The sequence below is a fragment of the Hermetia illucens genome, chromosome 5, assembly GCF_905115235.1.
Source record: "Hermetia illucens chromosome 5, iHerIll2.2.curated.20191125, whole genome shotgun sequence".
NCBI lineage: Eukaryota > Metazoa > Arthropoda > Insecta > Diptera > Stratiomyidae > Hermetia > Hermetia illucens.
In genome coordinates this window covers 70,251,455-70,273,156 of record NC_051853.1, presented here as the reverse complement: position 1 = coordinate 70,273,156, position 21,702 = coordinate 70,251,455, and the positions used below count along the sequence as shown (strand labels likewise).

The window sequence follows — 21,702 nt, the reverse complement described above, 5'->3', positions numbered from 1 at the left end:
CGCAAAATATATCCCATTCCGATATCTGATTCGTTTTGTAATTGGTCTCTGCTCCTATTTGGCATTCCTCAGCATCTACGCCATTCATATACCATATTTGTTATAACTGGTCATATATTATGGTTTTTATTACCATCCATGACAATTTCTTGAGTAGCGTACGTTTATTTCTTCGAAATTTTCATAATCTAGAAGCCCCCCTTTATCTTCCAATTGTCCACAGTAACACCTGAAACAATATTTTTTCCAAATTCTAAGCCTTTCCTCAGAATAACCTTAGGTCCAGGTACATGTGGAAGAAATCCAGAAGGCAGGTTCTGTAGAGAGAATTCATACCAGAAGAATTCCCAAACGATTATTACCTACTCAAAAGCGGGTGGAAGAACAAACGACTACAGAAACAAGTCGGAATACCGGAAGCTGGACGGGTCGAGTTTAAAAACTTTGTGTTCTTCTTGTGTAAGAAATTTCCTCCAATTCAAAACATTCCTTGATATACATATGTATTGCCAAACTCCAACTCCGCCGTTCATAGCAATATATTATTACTTATAACCGTATCAATTTTGTACTTCTTGGGTGAACTTAGGGGAGGTTTTCGGGTAAATTTCTTAAATATGGTAATATACTATTATTAACTTTATCTAAGCAGAAATACGGAATAGAATGTTTTTTGAGGCCTGCACCATTGTGATTTTTTTCAAATTTCTCGGTTGGATAGGTTCTGAGAACGAGATCTGTTACACTTCTTGGGGGACACATTTGGAGCCCTCACCCCCTATGTTTCATCCAGTATCAAAAATATGATCAGTTTCGAAAAGTACTAACTGAACCCTTTCATTTCATACCCCACACGATCATATTCTGTGAAAAAAATTTACTCCCCCTTCACATGCATTCATTTTTCAGTCTCTGTGAGATTGATCAAAAATTAGCTTTTTAATCTTTTCCTAAAAACCCAACTCTCATTTTCGTACAAAATATGTCTTATTAGGCAGCTTGTGACCAGAAGCTTCAGTTTTCCCATAATTTGACTATCTGGTTGTGTTCTTACAGAGTCAGTTTTTTATTGCGATCAAAACGAGTAGTTTTCCTATACGAATCCCCAAATTTTGGGAAGTTGGAAACCAGTCTTTGGGGCTTATGGAGTTTTTCTCCAATTTTCCTTATAGGGAAGCATTCATTGCTGTATGAACGAATCACAGCTTTTGCCGAAGACGACAAAGGCTCTCCGCGTGATATTTTTCTACACAACAAAAGTACTATAATTTTTTTTGAGGATATGAGGAAGTCCTAAGTCTTCCATCCACTTGCTGGCGTACCGAACCAATTGGAAAGAAACTTTCATTCTCGGTTTCTGGTCAACGGACTCCTCTGTTCTGGGCTGCAACCCACATTTTTAAAAACATGCGACATGCGGTTTTGTCTAGGGTAGAGGTACTCACTACTGACTGCCTCTGCCCTGCAAGCAGCGTCACCGAAGGGGTTTCTGGATGTTGATGACGAAACCGCAAGTTGTCTAGTAGCAAGTTTTTGAAAAGTACTGTAGGTCTATAATTACATATTTACATAATAAAATTTTGCCATTTGATCTTCCCCCAAAACTCCCTTGATTTTATTGGTGTTTATCTTTATTCAGATTCCATTTGCCCCTGTTTCCAAATCCAGAACTATGTAGCCAAGGTGGTTGACCCGGCGAGATAGCAAGCAGATGTCATCAGCGTGGTCAAGGCATTTGAGGGAGGATCTCATTGAACTCCTTGACGTCCTCTGAACAAGGAAACGGCGACAAGATGCGAAATTGGCGGATTTTACCTTGATGCAACATGTGTCATTTTGCACCATCGTATGTCCGGCTGATCATCATCATCAACGGCGCCACAACCGGTATCCGGTCTAGGCCTGCCTTAATAAGGAACTCCAGACATTCCGGTTTTGCGCTGAAATCCACCAATTCGATATCCCTAAAAGCTGTCTGGCGTTCTGACCTACGCCATCGCTCCATCTTAGACAGGGTCTGCCTCGTCTTCTTTTTCTACCATAGATATTGCCCTTATGGACTTTTCGGGCTGGATCATCCTCATCCATACGGATTAAGTGAGCCTACCGTAACCTATTGAGCCGGATTTTATCGGCAACCGGACGGTCATGGTATCGCTCATAGATTTCGTCGTTATGTATGTTACGGGATCGTCCATCCTCGTGTAGGGGGCCAAAAATTTTTCGGAGGATTCTTCTCTCGAACGCGGCCAAGAGTTCGCAATTCTTCTTGCTAAGAACCCAAGTCTCCGAGGAATACATGAGGACTGGCAAGATCATTGTCTTGTACAGTACGAGCTTTGACCCTATGGTGAGACGTTTCGAGCGGAACAGTCTTTGTAAGCTGAAATAGGCTCTGTTGGCTGACAACAACCGTGCGCGGATTTCATCATCGTAGCTTTTATCGGTTGTGATTTTCGACCCTAGATAGGAGAAATTATCGGCTGATAGTAGTTATTGATATCTCCAGAATGCTTCTCCTGCGTAGAACATGTCAGACCAGATGAAGCGAGGATCTAGAATCCGCGCACTGTTTCAAAATGATCCGTAGGGCGTCGATGTCGGCAATACAGGAGAATCCGGAACGGAAACCAGTTTGTTTTGTTTGTCGATGAGTTCCTTTATACGAAGCAGGTATTTTTTATTACAGTCTGTTACATAAGAGCGTGGTCACTGTTACACGTAGACAAAAAATCAGAGCGTCCTGTTTCTTTTTCTATGACAGAGGGCACCTCAGTCCTTCATGCTTTTTGTAAAAAGTCAGCTCTCTGTCAAATTTAGTCTTCAATTGACTGGTTTTTCGAAATGAGTGCTGTTTACGCCTCTCGCTTTGAGGCAATTTTTCTATGTTTGCATGAAAAAGGACCCAAATTAACGCAAACTGCTATGGGAAAGTCGAAGCAGTTCGTTAGCAAGTGGATAAATCGCTATAAAAAGGTCGGTAACGTTGATGATTTTCCTGATCGCGGAAGTGCAAGCAAAGTCTCAAAAAAAGACGAAAAAAAGATTCTCGCATTGTTCTCGAAAGATCCGACTTTGACTTTAAGTGGAGCTGCTGTGAAATTGAAAGCAAAAGGTGGTGACATATCTTAGGGAACGATTCGCAGGCACTTGCTTGCCAATAAACTGAAATATCGCAGTACTTTGGAAAAACCAATGTTGAGTGCAAAACACGTTGAAAAACGAGTGGAATAGGCGAAGGAAAACTTGGACCGCGATTGGAGCAACGTAATTTTTTCTGATGAATCCTCCTTCTGGGCATTTCCGAGCATCAAACACGCCTGGACAACCTCCACCAGTAGGATGCTTCAACGGACTGTTAAACATCCCGTCAAGTTCCATGTTTGGGGGTGCTTCTCAAACAAAGATTTCGGTACTTTGTTCTTATTTACCGAGAATTTAAATGCCGAAAAAATGAATAAAATATATCAAAAGGCTTTGTTACCATCTGCTAAACAATGGTATATCAAGAAAAATGAAAGCTGGATCCTTCAAGAGGACAACGATCCGAAACATGGGAGTCGAGCGTAGCGTAGCGAGTGGAAGGCGCAAAACGGAGTTGTCACTTTAGATTGGCCATCTCAGTCACCGGATACAAATCCCATGGAAAATGTGTGGGCTCTGATGAAAATGCAGCTTCGCAGATGCAAGCCATGTAATTTAGATCAACTTTCTCGACAAATTCGGAAAATTTGGAGGTCTTTTCCGGTAGAATATGCAGAAAAACTAGTGGAAAGTATGCCCCGACGGTGCCAGGCCATAATTGACAATGCAGGAGATTGGACTTGCTACTGAGGTATTTGCATTGAGTATTGACGACCAAATTATCAATAAATTTGCGAATTTTCGAAAAATCAATTGTTGTTGTTATTTAACAGTGACCACGCTCTTATGTAACAGACTGTATTTACAATGACGAGGGCACGCAGATACCCCTCCAATTGTCGCATTCAAAACGAACATCCTCTTGTTCCACAATCTGGGAAAGGTCTCGGGATACTAGGATTTCCGTACGAGTTAAAGTAGCAGATCTGCAGAAACTGCAAGCGCAGCGATGAATAATTCTACGGGGAGACCATCAAGCCCAGTGCGTTTACCTCGTTTAAATGCATTGATGGCCAAGATCATTTCTCTTATGTTTGGAAAAGCAGTCGTTGTTCGCATGTCAGAGTGACTAGCCATTTCATCCACAAGAGGCGAAACTCCACCGGATATGATACGGTTAAGAACTTTGATGAACGATCAGCAAGATAGCTTGTCCACTGTCAAATGACAGTTAGATCATATTAGTAGTCGGTATTGAACTTAGGCGGTCGAAGCTCTTCCACCCTGTGAGAAGTGGCAGACGCAACATGCAAACGAGGGTAAGCGACTATTAGCGATCCCTTTCGAGGCCAATGTCATCACCTCTCTTATTATGTACAACCAGAAGACAACTCATAAATCTACTGCTGAGCGCAACAGAAACCAGTCATAGTCTGTTTTCGATAGCCTAAGGCCGTGAGGTTAGTTCCTACCGGAGGTGTTGTTTACGTTTCAGTAGCAGTGAACTTTCGAAATTCTTAGGTTGCTAGTTCACAAATTTCTATCCCTTTTAATCGGGTTTTATAGCAAGCAGGGAAGACTCTTCAAAAATCGTTGACACTACAATTCAGATCTGTCCACAGTTTCATTTTTACCTCCATCGCCGTCTCGACTTATTTGCCGCGTATCAAAACGAAGTCTGTACAGAGTGTCCAGTTCATGATGGTACGAATTCTAATGATGGATAATACCACTTGTTTGAGGAAAATTCGTCCCAGAAATGGGAGCTTTATCTTTTGCCGTTACACAGTTATAGTGTTTTTCGTGAATTGTGTCAAAAAGACATATAATGCCAGATTTGATACTATTTCCGGAAACTACATAACATTTCTTATAAACGGATATTTTTTCAATTGCAAAAGTCATCATCACGAAGATAGAACTGTTCAAATTTTAAGATAATTTTAAAATCGAGTTTTTATCTAAATTTCTACAGAAATTATTCTAACGGTACTTTAAACGTTATAAGAAATTTTATGTAGTTTTCGAAAATGGCTGCTTGGCTCTGAAAATGGGTTTGTGGTCTGCGCTCCACTACGGATCAATCTTATGCCAATTAGATGTAAGGTAAAATGGGAGATTTCATTTGGGGTACAGAGGATCCCACTTTGCAATTTGATTGAGGAAAGATGATTTCAATGCTGCTTAAGGTATATAGAATAAGTTATCAAAGGACACACAAAGAAGTACATGAAATAACAGGTCCGAAACTGGAAGCTTGCCGCTTCAGGCATAAAAGGTTTTGTGCACTTCTTAGTAAGAATACTTTAGTTTACATCTGCTCCGCAAATGGAAGTAGCTCGTAATGTATATGCATTTAGTGCTTCAGATTATGCTGTTCAGTGTGATATTCATATTTATTGCCTTAGTTTTCAGTAAGCTTACACAAAAGATACAGTTTTGTGCAGTTATAATTTTAGGACTTGTAGGACTACCACCACACTTCGCGGTGTCATGCCTTATAAACTATATTCCTGAAAATTTGGTTTTAGTATGTACCTAGTGGGGATTTCTAGTAAATTTTCAAAAAAAAAAAACTAATATATTATAAACTGAGCAGATTTCGTTATGCAGGGTATAGATTTAGTTTCTGAGAATAGGCCCGTGGAACAAGTGATCACTCCCCCGTTAACTTTTCATTTGACAATGGGCAGAAAAACTCGATTTTAATAAGGTTTTGCTTTATGCAAACAACACAACTGTACGTTATATGTATATGTCCGCTTCTCCTCTAAAGTGGTATAATTTCGTAAACTCTAGCCAGCCATGTTCGACGAATGGTCAACTCCAAAATGCCCAAAAGCGTATTGTCGGGAAGCCGAGAAACTCAATCGACCCTTTATTATTGGGTATAATGAGCATTGAACACGAAAGGATTAAAGACAATACATTCGGGAAGCCAAGGCTCAAAAAGGATCTGTAGTGCTACGAAGATAAACAATTGTTCGCTGTGTGTGATTTGCGAAGTTTAGTTTAAAGAGGGGATAATTCTTTGTAATTAACAAAGAGCTGAGAGACTTTAAAGTTTCAGCGATTTGACAACGCGTGAGTAACATCTGCTCTCCTGGTAGAATTAACAAATTTCATAATTTCGACGTGTTGTTAAATGTTAATTAACGTAATGAAATAACTATCAAGTATCGAAGGCTAGCATACCAGTTGAAAAGAAGTTTCCTGCTATTTACAAAGAAGGTTGATCAGATACGTTTGGTGAACTGAAAGTTATACCAGTTTAACCCAAATAAAAGGTATTTCTTGAATTTCTTCAACAGCATTTATTTTTTTACAAAAAAAAACTATTTAGAAAAATATTTCAGTAATTATGTGAAATATTATGTATATCACTCGTTATTCATTAATAACTAACAAACTTATTGCAATCAGCAATATCATCACATAGTTAGACTTAAATTGCGATCATTCTTAACAGATACTATTACGTTAACGTAAGTTTCGGCGAGTCTTTCATTTACAAAACAAAGGATATATTTTGACAATTGGTGAATAAATATCATTTCTAGAAATACAACACATATGTATATCTGCGTACTTACACCTAAGCCGTCATAAAATATTTTAAGATCAAAATCAAATTTACAAATCATTCATTCCTTCTCGTATGTATTCTGTAGGAAAAGAACAATTTTTAAAGATTTTGATACTTTTCCCACGCCATTCGAAAGATTCACATTAGAAGATTCTACTATTTGCGAATATTTGTAAAAAATTTCGTTCGCCATCATGCATCCGCATAGTCGATGTCATCAATTTTAACAGTAATGTCGCTACTACCCGAATGATTTGAGCTAGTTTCCAAAGAGGATGGATTATTTCTAGTGTTAGGCCGACTGGGGCCTGGCGTCCTGTCTTTATTTGGAATCGTATATTGCGGTATTCGCCGGTTTGTAGTTGGCGATCGATTTATGTGAAATTTTGGATTATTTGAGAAATTTTCAGCTAACTTTTGGACATTGGTCATTGGTTTGCGCCCCGATAGGGAGTTCAACACATCTGGTAGATTGTGTGATGTGGATGGTTGTTGGAGAAGAGAATTGTGCATATTATCGGTGAGTGTTCGCCTTGGTGTTACTGCAGCATATGGCGGAATAAGATTACTTGCTGAAATGAATTAAAAGGTGATTATCAGTGTTTTGCTTTCGGATTGATATTAAATAAAGCCCATCAGTCACCTTTATCAATTCCAATTGGTTCCGCATAGACAGCTGTTGCCTCATTCCGATCAGCCGGTGTCGCATATTCGTTAGTTAGGAGCGGCTGCTGCACACTAAGCGGCTCTGTGTAAATGTGTTCTACCTCTGTTTGCCCTTCCGGAATTTGGTTATAAATCACTCGGTCTGGAAGTTGAGGCTCCGCGTACACGGGGTCAAGAAGGTCATCATCAGCTGGTTGAAGTAGTTTTCCCAAAATTGCTGTGAATGCCACAAAACTATCTCCGGAGTTTTCGCAATTATGTAAGATTGGCACAATGAGAGCGATCGTTTGAACTAATTCGGTTTCATCTATGTCTTCCTTTAGAAGACTTTGTACATGCTTGTCGAGCTCTTTGTAAATGTCATGCGAGTAGTTTTGTTTTACAGTTTCCATTGTCTGCTTTATAACACGCCGATCTTCCTTGGAAAAACGGCCACGATTAGTTAACGATTGAGCATTTTCATCGAATTCCCGTGTCATAATTGACTTTCGTTTCCTCGTAAATATTGCAAATACAATAATCAGTATTATGATAAGTATCACTAATACAATACAGGCTCCTATAATGTAGTACCAATGGTTAATCTTCCTGCGCTCAAATTCTTGGGGTTTTATAAATTCCCCGTCGATAAATTTCAAATTGTTTTGTTTCATGCAATCAAGAGTCTCTGACGACTCACTGCAGACTTCATTTTCGTATTTCAGGACATTCAATTGTGTCCTGTTAAAGCAAAATTTCAAATCCTCTTTTATTGTGCAATAACTCTCAGATCTTATGTCTCTCGAGGTAAGTTTTTCCAGCCAGTTATCATATTTCAAGCATTTGCAGTCATGGCCGAATGCGATCTCACGAATCATGCAGTTCTTATTTGTTAGATTTAGAGAGCCTGGCATAGCAAGAGTTATTAGATTTTTCTCAAAAATGCATTTAACAGATTTATTGTTTCGTTTATCCAAAGTCATTAGACTGAATTTCCCAAAAGTGTTATTCGAGACAATAAAATTTGTCCATTCTTTAACTTCCATCCATTCCTTGTCAACAAGTAAAATTCGATTGTTGGTTATTGTGGCATTTATGGAAAATACTCGAATGGCCTTTTCCTGAATGGTGTCGATGCTAAAATTAAAAAAAGAATGTTACTGGATTACTTGCTATGTGTGTGTATCGTAATTATATTGTTTTACTTTTAAAGTAAATATATGTTTCCTGTTTTATGCTTTGTGAAGAAAAGGATTTCCACACAGTCTCTCTTGCTCTTTTCATGTTTAATAAAGTTATGTTTATTATCATCATAACACTTGAATTCTTTAGCAACGATAAGCTTAAAACAGCGGAGCAAGCACAAAGATAAGCAAGATCATCTATGATACAAACGATATTTGACATTGGAAGAAGAGGTCGTGAGACTGCCGTTAAACCAACTGCACCATGGCATTTTCGATTGAAACAATCCAAAAGGCATCCTTCTACATAGTTTACAAACTTCGCAACATTATTTCGCCCTTTATCATTCTTTTTTTGGAACTCGAAGCAAAACGTAGACATGTTGATCTGACTTCTCATTTTTTCAAATGACTTATAAAAAAATGTTTTATAAAGAATAGAACGTTTAAGGTGAACAAAATGAACTTTGAATTGTCTAGCTGTGAAGCCGGGACTGTATACCTTGACAATCAGAAACGCGTTCGCCAAGAAATCAGCTGAAGTGGTATTCTTATAAGCAAAGGTGAGCTTTGAAATGCGTCTAAAAAAATGTTATTTGCTCAGTATCAGTTTTCATCTCTTGAGGGGTCACTTTCCATGTGCTAGTTCAGTCTCAATTTGATCTTGGTGTTGAGATAACTGCATTTTTAGGTTTTAGACAAGGTAGCGAAAATGGATCTACACTGTTAATTCGTCGAGCGACATGGAGATCGACGTCAATGTCGGTCGAAAGGGCGCTACCTAGATATACAAATTGATTAACTCCGCCTGCAGATAGTGAGAGTGAAATGACCCTTGTAACTAAGAACCTTGGTTTTGTTGGTGCCTCTCTGTGTCCGGATGGCTCAAGTAGTTAGAGCTGAGCTGTCGTAGCGGAAGGTCGTGGGTCAAATCTCATTGTCGGCAGAGGGATTTGTTATCGTGACTGGGTGTCGGATGCCAGTCGACTCAGTTGTGAATGAGTACCTGAGTCAAATCAGGGAAATAATCTCGGGCGACCGCAATGCTAACCACATTGTCTCTTACAGTGTACTGTAACAACAACCGTCACGGTCTTGAATGAAGTGCTCTAACACCCTTCAAGGCCCTGATCCAATATGGATTGTTGCGCCAAAGATTATTATTATTATTTTCAGTCCAGCTCAATTTGCCTTTCTTCGCAAATGTGGAACCACTTGGCCAAGATCTATGACCCAGTGAGATAGCAAACAGGCGTCATCAGCCTAGTCGAGGCATTTGACGAACACGTCCTTCGGAGAAAGCAACACGGCGAACGTCACCGAAAATAAGAAAAAATATCGATGACCAACCTCGGTAGACTTTGCAGTGCTTAGCTCAGCACTGAAGGAGAGAGAAAGTAGCTCCCAAAATATGTACTTAAATTGTTTGTAAAGAAGGAGACGTTGCATGTTTAACTTTTATGAAAATCTTACAAGCATTAGAAATAATAACTAATTGCGAAGAAACTCTGTTGTGAGACTGTAGAGAGATATCGTTTTTGGATGTGTGCATGTTACAAAGCGTTGTCAAAAATAAAGAAAGACCCGAATTCATCTTAAAAAATATTGTTGGCAAGTACCAGGAAGGATTTCAACGTCGAAACCCAATGAGTGATCAGATATTCTTAGCGAAGTAGATACGGGAATAATGCTGGGAATATAACGTGAATGTCCATCAAATTTTCTTCAAGTTCAAACAGGCATATGACAGTATCGATCGTTCAGTACTGTGAAAATATTTATCTGAAGTTGAAATTCCAGCGAATCTGCTTAAATTCATCAGAATGACAATGAGTCTGTCTAGTGCTCAAATAAAGTTAGGAAATCAAGTAGCATGTTTCGGCTCAGACTACAGATTGTAGTACTCGTTCTTTGGAATTTTAACGATAATCGTTTTCTATCACTTTCTGGGAAAGGTCTCGAATTGCCACGATTTCTATAGGAGTGGAAGTAACAGATCTGCTGAAACTACAGTTGCAGCGATGAAAAACTCTCGAAGACCATCGAGCCCAGCGGCTTTACTCCGTTTGAATACATTGATGGCCGAGGTGTTGTCTCTTCTGATTGGAGGAGCGGTTCGTATCCGCATATTACGGTGACTAGCCATTTTTCCTTCAAAAGACTGAACTTCCGAATATGAAACAGTTTAGTGCGTGGTAAAGGGATCGTTCCATTTCTTCAGCTGCTCGTCATCGTAGATGAAGAGCCGACTGTCAACGCCCTTCACAGGACTATCGAAAAGTTTGCGATCACATGCAAGTTTCTTCGTGATGCGGAATACATTTGTGATATAATTGCGTTCTGTGGCATTTTCCGCTTCCCTGACCAGTGCAATAACATAATTCCCTTTTGTTACATCGCACACAACGATGAACAACCTGGGACTTTGCACATTATCGGAGTTCGAGCGTATCGCTCTATTGGTATCCGCCATCACTCGCAGTTACCAATAGAGCCTTCAATGCCTTCCATCCATCGATGTGCTTTCCCGATCCCGCAGCCAATCAGATCTTACGATGCCTCTTCGGGGCGTGACCGGCGACCTACGTAACACCCGAAAAAAGAGCATTTTGAATGACGTCTCAATGTTCATCGATATTCTCAAGAAGTTCTTCTCTGGGTTTTTGCCAACCGATCAGCAAAATCCCAGTGATGAGCGACAGCTGGATCATACAAGCGGTCAATGTTGCACTCCGGTTGAAGCTCTTGAACCCAGTGAAAAGTGGCGGATGCAAGTGAAGCTAAGCATTTTCGGGCCCGATGTCAGCGCATCCAAGAGACAAATCCTAAATCTACTGCTGATCAGAAAGTGATCAATCTGATCGCTTATATGATGTCGGTCAGTTGGAACGCAACTGATCTTATGACAGGCTCTGGTCCCAGAGACAACTCCTAAAATCCCGAAAGCGCACGAAAGCCTGTCAATGCGCCAGCAAAACAATATCAGATAACAGCAGTTTTAATAAAGTCATATTTGCCTAAAATTGATTTGCTTGCTACTGACAAGCATTAGCCTAAAAGATGATAAAGATCCCTTAACACACGAATTTTCGTGTGCGATATAACAAGGCTTCCCTTCTGGAACAGTTACGCCACAAGATACAATATATACACTATATAGTACTTACTGATTATTGGATAAAATTAATTCCGTTATTCCGCTCCCATCTATGGCTTTCCGTTCAATAACACCTATATAGCCTCCAGTAATTTGCAAATTCTTACTCCAAACCTGAAGTTAAATATATAAATGACGTAATTGCTAGTTAGTAACTTTATGTACTGCTTACCTTCTCAGTTATGGCATTCGTATTGATAACGCCTATTCGACAGTTATCAAATATAATTGCATTAATCTCTAGCACGTTAAATGTTTTGCCAGTAATGTTTCCAATCGTGCAATTGTAAAATGCAATCTGACGAAAAATTCCTTGCAAGCTATATAAATTTTCTATGAAAGATCTATAGATGTCAATCTGAAATTATAAAGTTTCGTATTATAATACTTCCGGGTTGGTTTTTTAATTGTGACTCACTTTTCCTTGAGCTTCATCAAAAGCCAGCTCTGCAATTCTAAGATCTTCAACATCCTCTATTTCACCGTGAAATTTTGCTGAATTTAAAGCGTTTTTGAAAAAGATTACCGTGGTGCAGTTTTGGATTTTCAGTTTTATGTCACCTGAGAAGAAAATTCTTATGAAATTTGCATAGATTCATAATAAATAAAATGGAATAAATAAATCTGTATGTTAGGGCCAGACCGAAGACCGGTTGATACGTGGTTGGACATATGTTAGCAAGTGTAGGCCACTTATCTCTCGACTCATCGCTACTCCCATGGAAGAGATAAAAACCTTTCTTCTTTTCATGGAATGATAAAACAATTCTATTTTGTAAGAATTAATACATTTCTCAGAAAGTGTTGGATCCCCATCTTGTAATGGTAAATCGAACTTACAACTATACAATTGATTTTCGTAAACTTCGCAGATTTTTTCGAAACATTCGTTCTTCTAGACTCGATATTATTTTTAAGGTTTTGTGTAAAACAAAACAAACAACCTCAACCGAATCCAGAATTTTTCAGAGACACGGGAATTTTTATTTCATTTCGGAATGCATCAGCGGTTAAAGGGAATGGATTGGTTGTATTGGAAAAAAACATCATGCCAATGCCAATAATCTTAGGAAACAACAGACTAAAAGTCTGTAATCCAGGACCTGCTAGAATCAAAAAGCTTTCCACGACCCATAAGATGAGGGAAATCGTATCTGCAGAAATCTGACCAACACATCAAATTAGGCTAATGAAATAATTCCAGAATATGGAGAAACAGTTTAAGACGAAATGGATCGAGAATTCGAAAGGATTTTCCCAGGTTCTGCAGTTGATAAGGAACTTGAAGAGGACGAAGTCTTTGTATGCTTTCATGTCAAGGCACTTTTTCCGAGCAATTTAACATATTCTTATCGCCAGAGTTAGCTGATAGGCCGACGGACAGTATGATCAAGCGTTCATCAAGTTTATTCAAAGCTCCAAAGCAGATAGCATAATTTCCCTTCCATTGAAATGTAGCTCGGGGAACATGGTTTGGATGTCACCTTTAATAATAGGAGCAACCAAACGATCAAATCTTGAATATACAAAATTTACTGCACCCATTGCGGCATATATATAGGACGAAACAAGAAAAAAAAGTAAAAAGACGTCTCTGACAACACCATTGGCGGGAAAAAAGCTATCGACAAACTTCAGGTCGGAAGTCATCTATCGCCATTTGAGCCTTTAAATCAATACTTCTATTAATATCTGACCTGTACGTCCACGTAGTTCTCCATTCGTCCTATACCATGAACATTTTTGAACACATTCTTGACAACCGCATTCGCGACATTGTTCAAATACCCGTGAACCAAGCCGAGTTTGTGAGGAACTACAGACACAATACACGCTGCGCGGCTACTCCGTGGGTAACACCGTGAGAAACATTGCCCTATTTATATTGCGCTTCTGACTCTAAAGAAGGCGTTTGACCATGCGCCACATGAACTTATCTGGTATGCTTTACGACAACACCGAGGACCAGAAGAACTCGTGCGTCGGGTTAAATGGCTGTATCAGGTTGACGAAGAAGAAAAAGAGCAAGCAGATGTCGTCGTTGTATTTGAAGTATTTAAGGATTCATGTCCTCGTCCATTAAACGTCTCCGCGTTCTCCGGACAAGGCAACGTGAAAAACGTCAGCAATAACAAGAAGAAATAATATTGGTAACAAAATGCAACCTGGCGGCCTAGGATTTGAAGACCTTAAATCCCTTCAAGATTTTGCCTCGATGCAGCATGGTGCTTCATCATATGTCGCTCTGATAATAGCTATTAGCATCGTCAGAATGTCTCCCTCCTGCGTAGTGCACCCCGGATACTCTCCCTGTTTACGCTGTCAAAAGCAATCTAGAAATCGATGAATAATAGGTGAAGCGAAGGTCTATACCCCGTGCACTGTTCCAAAATGATTCGCAGGTATTGATGTGGTTAATGCAGGAGAATGGAGAGCAGAAACTCGCCTGCTCTCTATGGATCAAATTTTCGAGGTTCCCCTGGTGCCTTCCAGGATAATTTTAATTATTATTTTTGCGACAGCAGAAAGCAATTCTCCATCCATCCAGGATGGATGCCCTGTTTCTGAATCTTAACTATGATCCTCTTCTTCAACCGCTGAAATAAAGCTCAATTTCTCAGGATTTAGTCTGCAGAAATTGCAGGAGATGCAAGCTTAGTTTCTGCGGGAAAACCAGGAAGATCGGCGACCTTGCCCCACTTAAGTGAATTGGTGGCCGAGATGATTTAACTTTTGTTTAGAGAAGCACTCCGTATCCGCAATGCAATTTACAAGCGAAACAAGCAACCATCATCTCTGTTTCGGTATGTGCAAATTCGTCTACCACTGAGAAAAGAAAAATGTTTGTTATCAGCAGGCTTGGACGATATTAGATATTTTCACTAACGAACTACTGATCCTGGGACAAGCCGCGGGGAAGGCAAAGAAGGAACATTTCGATAATTGCACAGAACTGCGCTGTTTAGCCAAATGTTCGGAATATAATAATTTTTCCCTCTAAACGACATTTAATTCAACAACTAATCAATCAAGGCGCGTTAGATTCGCTCAAATTCTCCTTTTCGAAGCTAATTTTTGGTGGAGCAATTTCATATGCAAAAGATTCCATCTGCAATATATTTCATAGGCTAGTTCTGATTAAATAAATCGATAGATGGCATAGAAATGTTAACAAAATCCTGGCAACAAATGTCTCCTACGGCTATCAAAAACTGTTTCTAGCATATGGGGCTTAAAATCATTTCACTAGACGATGAAGACGAGCGAACTAGTTCAAGGGGTTCAAGAGGGTTCAAGCCAGAGAGGATTCTTCATCTTCTGAAAAGTGTAAACCAAATCATATCGGCCTTGACCTCAGGCCTAAGCTAGATCGAAAAAATAATCTAAACTAGTCTGGAGATTAATTATCACCTAATAATATCTGCGGCGAAAACGGTCATATTTGCAACGAGAGGGTTTGTTTATTTTGTTTCACCAACCAGAAACAAGGTCCTTATCGCAGTGTATTATATATCTATATTCGATGTTGCAGTTTACTTACCTCCTATTGAATATTCGCGCAATACTAATGTATGGCAATTCCTTATTGTAATTTCAGGATTTGGGGCTATGCTCTTGGTAGACGCATTCGTACGAAATTCTATCTGGACGCTTTTTGGATCAATTGGTCCTTCAATTAATATTTTATTTACTCTGGTCTCTTTAAAAAAATCTGCTTCAATCCTTAATTTGGCCTTAGCTGCTAGTTTGACTGCAAATGAGGTAGCTTTAGGTGGAATAAAGTTTTTCGTCCCGAATGTATATTCCTGAAAAGAAGAAAAAAATTATAAGGTGGAATTTGAGAAATAAATGCTCTCTCAGGATCTTTTTACTTTCCTATGCATTCATATTTGGAGTTTACTACACAACCTCCTAGAGAAAATGCTGAGACACATACTAAGGCCTAGGTAACATTGGTGAGAATAAAAAAGGGGGGTCTGTCTGTCACGCCCACTTTTCTCAAAAAAGACTTCTGCTATTGATATAAAATTTCATGGAAGATGTGAGTCTCTTTTCCGCAAATTCATTGCATTCAATGTCAGCATCACATTAAAGTAAATAATGACATAACATATGCATATTCATTACGTGCTACATACAAATGGGAAAAATGTCCACTTAAATATATTTATATAAGAAATGCGCAAAACCACCTTTTGGCTTCCCCGCTCGTTTAAGAATTTATCTTTGATAGTGATAAAGTTATCATTTCTCCCTAGATCGAAAGGGTTGTTGGTTTTACAGTCGCAAAATCGTGCCATTTCCAATATGAAAGCAAGATTCAGTAATCGTGGGCAAAGATTTCTCTACCATAAACTGCACTTCCTGGGAGAATGCCAATTTCACAGCCAAGTGCTCTTCTTTTGTATACCGCCCTGCATCGCCAGCGTAAATGTAAATGCTTCTCGGCTTCCTTGACAACACAATATTTTCTGGTGTCAAGTGAAAGCGCTCTCATCCATAGCCTTGCATTTGCTTCTGTTATTGTTGGTGTCTTCTGGTTCTATCTCTTGCATTTCACATGCAACTTTCATCACCCATTGAAACCCGATCCTACAGAAAATGTCTTGAATTTCCTAGAATTTCCACCACAATGTGTCCGAATGGATGCATATGTGACGTTTGCTTCCTACAGCGTTTACTTTGTGTATTTATATGCTAAGCAATTAGTGATTTTAGTCTTTGTTGTTTCTTTATAACCGCAACAGTCAGTCTTTATGTGACCTCAAGCAATATTGAAATTCATATCAGGTATCCATTATAACCAGCATTTCTTAAGATGGAAAGTTAATATATCATTTAATTATACGAGATTACCTTCTCTGTTAATGTTTTTTTCGCTAGGCTATATGTATCCGAAGTTATTCACCTTTGAAGAGCTTGCAAATTTTAATCTGTGATTCATACTACCATTGGTTCACTACCATCTGTTCCGGAAGACGCCTGAACTTAGCGCTTTGCGCTATAAAATTTTCTGACTGAGATCATTGATGAAACTTTAGTTATAATTCATAACATTGAGGATAATTTTAAATGGGGCGTGTCAGATAATTACAAAATTGTTTTTTTTTTTTCTGCTATTTCAGCTATTTTAATATCCAGAAAATCAAAATGTCCTGCCTGGTGGTTGCTGTCGTTTGTCATGAACTTAATCCTTCCTTCCACTCGTAAGCCTTGGCTTATGGCTCTAGGTACCCAAATGGACTATTTGTGTTTGGTAAATTTCGTACCACCACTTGTGCATAGTCAGCAATTTGTCCAGGGCTACATTGTAAAGTAGGGGTTAAGTTCAAATCCCTTATCCTAACCTTGATCCAATTGGAAACTAAGTAGCAATCAATCTTTGCCTTCGAAACTTAAACACTGAATTTGTCTTCATTGTTGTTAACTAAATTATTTGCACTAATTTACTATTGTAAATTTCCCTGAAATCTATGAAAGTTTTTGTGCATTGATGTAATATTCACAGAGAGTATTTGATCTGTCGTTGATTGCCCTATTCTGAAACTATCTTGATATTCTGCTGTGATCTTGTCACATTGGAACTTCATTGGTATTCCCGCATTCAAGAAAGATTGTAGTGAGTGCCGAGATGCAGAGATAGTGTCTAAATGTAAACCACCACCGCCACATGTCACCTTGCCACCTTTGTGGATAAGGCATATCACACTTTTTGACTATTCTTGCGGAATCTGTTCGTGGTTCCAGATGGAGAGAACCAAATTATGGCCCATGAGCCACCTGATTTGATGGGGTCACTGGGAATACCATTTATGTCCAGCGTCTTGTTCATATTTTGACATTCGATTGCTGACTATTTCTTCCAATGTTGGCGGTTCAGGACGGTTGAGGACTTCTTTGAAATAAGACGCCCATCTCCCACGTGTTTCCCTTTTATTCCCAATGATTGCTCCGTTTTTGTTTTTACAAAGTGTGGTTTTGTATTTATATCTACCTCTCAGATTCTTGTGTTGTTTTGTGTGGACGTAGTCAATTTTTTTTTCAATCCTTCGTCAAAATGCTTTCGCTTCTTTTGTCTTAATATTTTATATGCTACTTGGAGATTTTCGTAATTTTCTTTCTTCGTGTTTGTGTTTCGTCCGACAAATCATTCCTCCAACGCCGGGATTGATATTCAACCAACACCACAGCTCTTGTTTTGTTGTTTGTATCATCCTACCGTTAAATCATTCACCTCAACCCCCACCTTTAGGGGTGGTTTTACTGCTTCCGCGGGTTCATGAAATTCGGCATCTACAGACGCCTTTTACCGTATAGTGGGCTGAGTTACTGTCAAAGGGTGGATGCTGGATGATCTTCTATTGATAATGAGAACGTGGTCTATCTGGTTGAAGGTAATGCCATCTGAGGGCGTCTATGTCCTTTTGTTAATGGGCTGTGTGACAAGCATATCAATTTTATAACTAAATTTCTGCTATTTGTAAGGTCAATGAGACATTGGCCATTGTCATTTGATATATCATGGAGACTATGCCCCCTGGCTATCCGTTCATGTGCCTCCTCGTTCTCAACCTTGGTGTTGAAATCCTGAGCAATATCTTGATATCATTCGATGGACAATGAGTCGTATAGTACTTCCAGCCTATCGGAAAATTGCTCTTCGACTTCGTCATCTTTTCCTTCAGTTGGGGCGTGTACGTTGACAGGCCATATATTAAAAAACTTTGCTTTGATGCGAAGCGCACACAATTTTTCGGTCGATAATATTTGCTTAAAAGTCTCTATGTACGATAACAGCGACTCCAAACTCAAGTCTCCCTAACAGCTTTCTGCCTTTGAAGATTGTGTACGACTTCATATGATGAGCACGCCGAACATTTGCCTACTCTTTAGCTCATCCAGCGGGCGTGCGCATCGCTCGTCTCAGACAGGGCTGTGAAGTGAATGGTTTTGTATCGTCGCTCTGCCACAGCAGGGCTTTCCCACACTAGCCTTAAACAAGTTTCCTTCCACAGTTGATTGGATCGCAGCTCTCATAAATAAATCTTGCACCCAGACTGTTTTCAGCGCTTTATAACTTTTCGAAACAATTGATTCTATGCTTTGTTCCCACCTCATGTCATAAGCTGCATAGATATTGTTTATGGCTCACAGTACAAATTTGTGATGTCTTATGAGCGATGATATACCGCTGTCGGTTTGAATTTCGTCCCACAGGCACTTTAGTTGGCCTTACTAACTTTAAAGCCTCACGTTCGTCCACAAAAGCCTTAATATGGAATGCTTATTTCAAATACCTATCAAAAATTTTGAAGGCTCCCTCAACCCAAGTGAATTTAAATACTTCTCATCTATTGCCAGAACTATCCGCTCTTCCACTGCTTCGCCTAGGGTTAACATAAAATTCAACGATTGTATTTCATTTTCTCATAATACTGTATATGACATTCTCCAATAAAACTTCTCGTCAGTTTTTACATACATCTACCTTGCTTTCGTACCTCTTTCCCATAAATTCGTTATTTTGTCATTCCATGCTTCTTCACTTCCTCTTCTGTCTCCTGCATTCGCGAATTTCTCATTGACAGTCTTGATATTAATGATGACTTAGGTCCTGACGGTCTTCCTAATTTTGTTTCATTTTTAAATGTAAGCAGCATATTTCCCTTCCCCTTTCGTTAATTTTCAACAAAAGTTTATCTGAAAGCATCTGCCAGACAATGGAAGGAGGCACGTATCACCCCCTTCACAAAACAGTCGATTCCTCTTTAGCTGAAAATTACCCCCCTTTGCTCTATTTTCGGAAAAAATATGTCAATGACTGCCTTTCGTCTTGCTTTGGACATCTAATTGCGAAAAAACAGCATCCGTTTCATAGGGGGCGCTCGACCGTAACTAAGTTATTGGAGGTTCAAAATTTTGCTGCTAAATCCTTCAATGAAAGGAAATAGATGCACATAATTTATACTCACTTCTCCAAAGCTTTTAACTTCATCCTCAGTTCGTATGGCTTGTGGTTGGTGAGGCCTTACTTGAGCCTTTTCTATTTTCCTTGCTTATTAATACTCTTCCTTCACTACCTAGATTCAGATCAAGGAGGCGATGATTGGTGCGATCTCTTGTCCTGCACATTAATGAAGGCCAGACGAAGTATTGGATTTGGTAATAAAATTTGAAACAACGAAAATAAATTTTATTAATCAAAATAAACACCAAACGATTCGACGCACTTCTCCCAGCGAGATACAAGAGCATTATACCAGTTTCATAGAAGTCCGACTCTCAAGTGTGATAAAATGCCTCATAGGCCATTTGATAGCTGCTTCATTGCTTAATAGTTTTTCCGCCAAAAAGTGATCAAATGCGAGTGAATATGGTGGATGAGGCAGGATCTCATACTGCAATTCGTTTTTGGGATGTTGTTCTGGATATATGAGGTCGTGCGTTGTGATGAGGCAATATCACTGTATCTCTGCTGTATCTAGACCGTTGAATACGCAATTTCCGATGCATTTCATCTAGTTGGGTACAGTACTTCTCTGCCTTAATCGTTTCACTACTTTGCAAAAAAGAATGGTGGATAACTCCGGCTGCAAATTACCAATCACCATTATCTTCTTCAGGTGAAGGCTCGGTTTTAGTATGTGTTTTGGAGCCTCACCGATACCGTACGACGATTTTCGTACAACATCCACTTTTCATCACATGTCACTATGCTGTGCAGAATGCGATCCTTTCTGTTACGGGAGAGTAGAGAACTGCAAATTTCCGCGCATTGTTATTGGCAACCAAGGGAATCTATTTTAGCTTGTCTGTAGTGTTAAAGCTCTTACTGTATCAAATAATTGCCAGTTTTCATGTATTTTTCGGAGACTTGGGTTCTTAAGAATAGAAATTGTGAACTCTAAGCCGCGTTCGAGACGGAATCCTCCGAAGGGTTTTTGGTTCCCTACAAGAGGATGGACGATTGCGTAGCCTATAACAATGATATTTTTTACTTTCTGTAAAATAGTTATCGTTCCCATGCTTGTAGTTCTTCTACAATATATTTTAATAGTTATATTGTAGTAGGAGAAAGCTACCTAGTTTTATTTTTATTTATTACTTTCTGGTTGTGAATAAATCAGGCTTCGTAAGCCGTTGTGGGAGGGTCACCTAATCCGTATGGGTAAACATGATCTCGCTCAGAAAATCTATTCGAGTAATATAAATGTAGATGGTATAGAAAGAAGGCGTGGCAGACCCGGCTTCAGATGTAGCGATGGCGGCGGCCAGGACGCCAAACAATTGTCAGGGATATTAAATTGACCCTTTGACCAAAGGGTCAAAGGGTAGTATAGGTCCCAGGGCGAAACGTGAATTGGTACCCACGATGGAGCATAAAACCTGGGAAATGCCTGCTGAACCAACACCAACAGCTCTACTACCAAACCCTATCTCCACCTCCACGTGGTGACCGCTGGGAGCTCTTTCTTGACGAAAAGCTGCAGACGGAGAAGGATGAAGGCGAGTCTCCCGCGCCTAAAAATGGGACAAATTGTACCAACTGGTCCTCCAGGTTGGGGGTTGGGTAGGGCTGACTACCCTACACGGAAAACAACCTGTTACGAAGCCACAACAGGAGCCTCGGATAGGACGGATTTTAAAACGACGGACCCGGCAACGACAAAGGAACAACGATTTGCGCATTTTCTCATGGAACGTGCGCTCCCTGTACAGAGATGAAGCTGATAAGCAGCTAGCCGATACCCTGTCCCAATATAGGGCTGATGCAACAGCGTTGCAAGAGATGCGATGGACAGGGGCCGGTTTCCTGGAGAAGAGCCACTACACCATATATTATAGCGGTCATCCAGTAAACCACGTGCTCGGAGTAGGTTTCTTAGTCAGCCGAAAAATGAAACCTGCTGTTATCGGCTTTGAAAGCATAAGCGAACGGCTATGCACTCTGCGCTTGCGAGGCAAGTTTAGAAATAGCCCCTACAGAGGAGACTGCAGAGTCGGAGAAGGATACCTTCTACGAGGCAGTAAAAAGAACCCTCGAA

General features: G+C 39.7%; 2 protein-coding genes across 2 annotated transcripts in view; one reads left to right on the top strand and one right to left on the bottom strand.

Annotated features, from left to right (window-relative positions):
- LOC119658384 (E3 ubiquitin-protein ligase highwire) overlaps window positions 1-21,702 on the top strand; it is a 171,442-nt gene that overhangs the window by 55,954 nt on the left and 93,786 nt on the right. The window lies entirely within an intron of this gene.
- Window positions 6,388-21,702, bottom strand: part of LOC119658385 — a 61,116-nt gene continuing 45,801 nt past the window's right edge. Inside the window, exons 3-8 of the mRNA XM_038065751.1 lie at window positions 15,198-15,462; window positions 12,075-12,217; window positions 11,829-12,014; window positions 11,667-11,770; window positions 7,314-8,452; window positions 6,388-7,242 (exon numbers count right to left, since the gene is read on the bottom strand). Of these exons, the coding sequence (XP_037921679.1) occupies window positions 6,863-7,242; window positions 7,314-8,452; window positions 11,667-11,770; window positions 11,829-12,014; window positions 12,075-12,217; window positions 15,198-15,462 (2,217 nt within the window). The 3' untranslated portion in view covers window positions 6,388-6,862. The remainder of the gene's footprint in view (window positions 7,243-7,313; window positions 8,453-11,666; window positions 11,771-11,828; window positions 12,015-12,074; window positions 12,218-15,197; window positions 15,463-21,702) is intronic.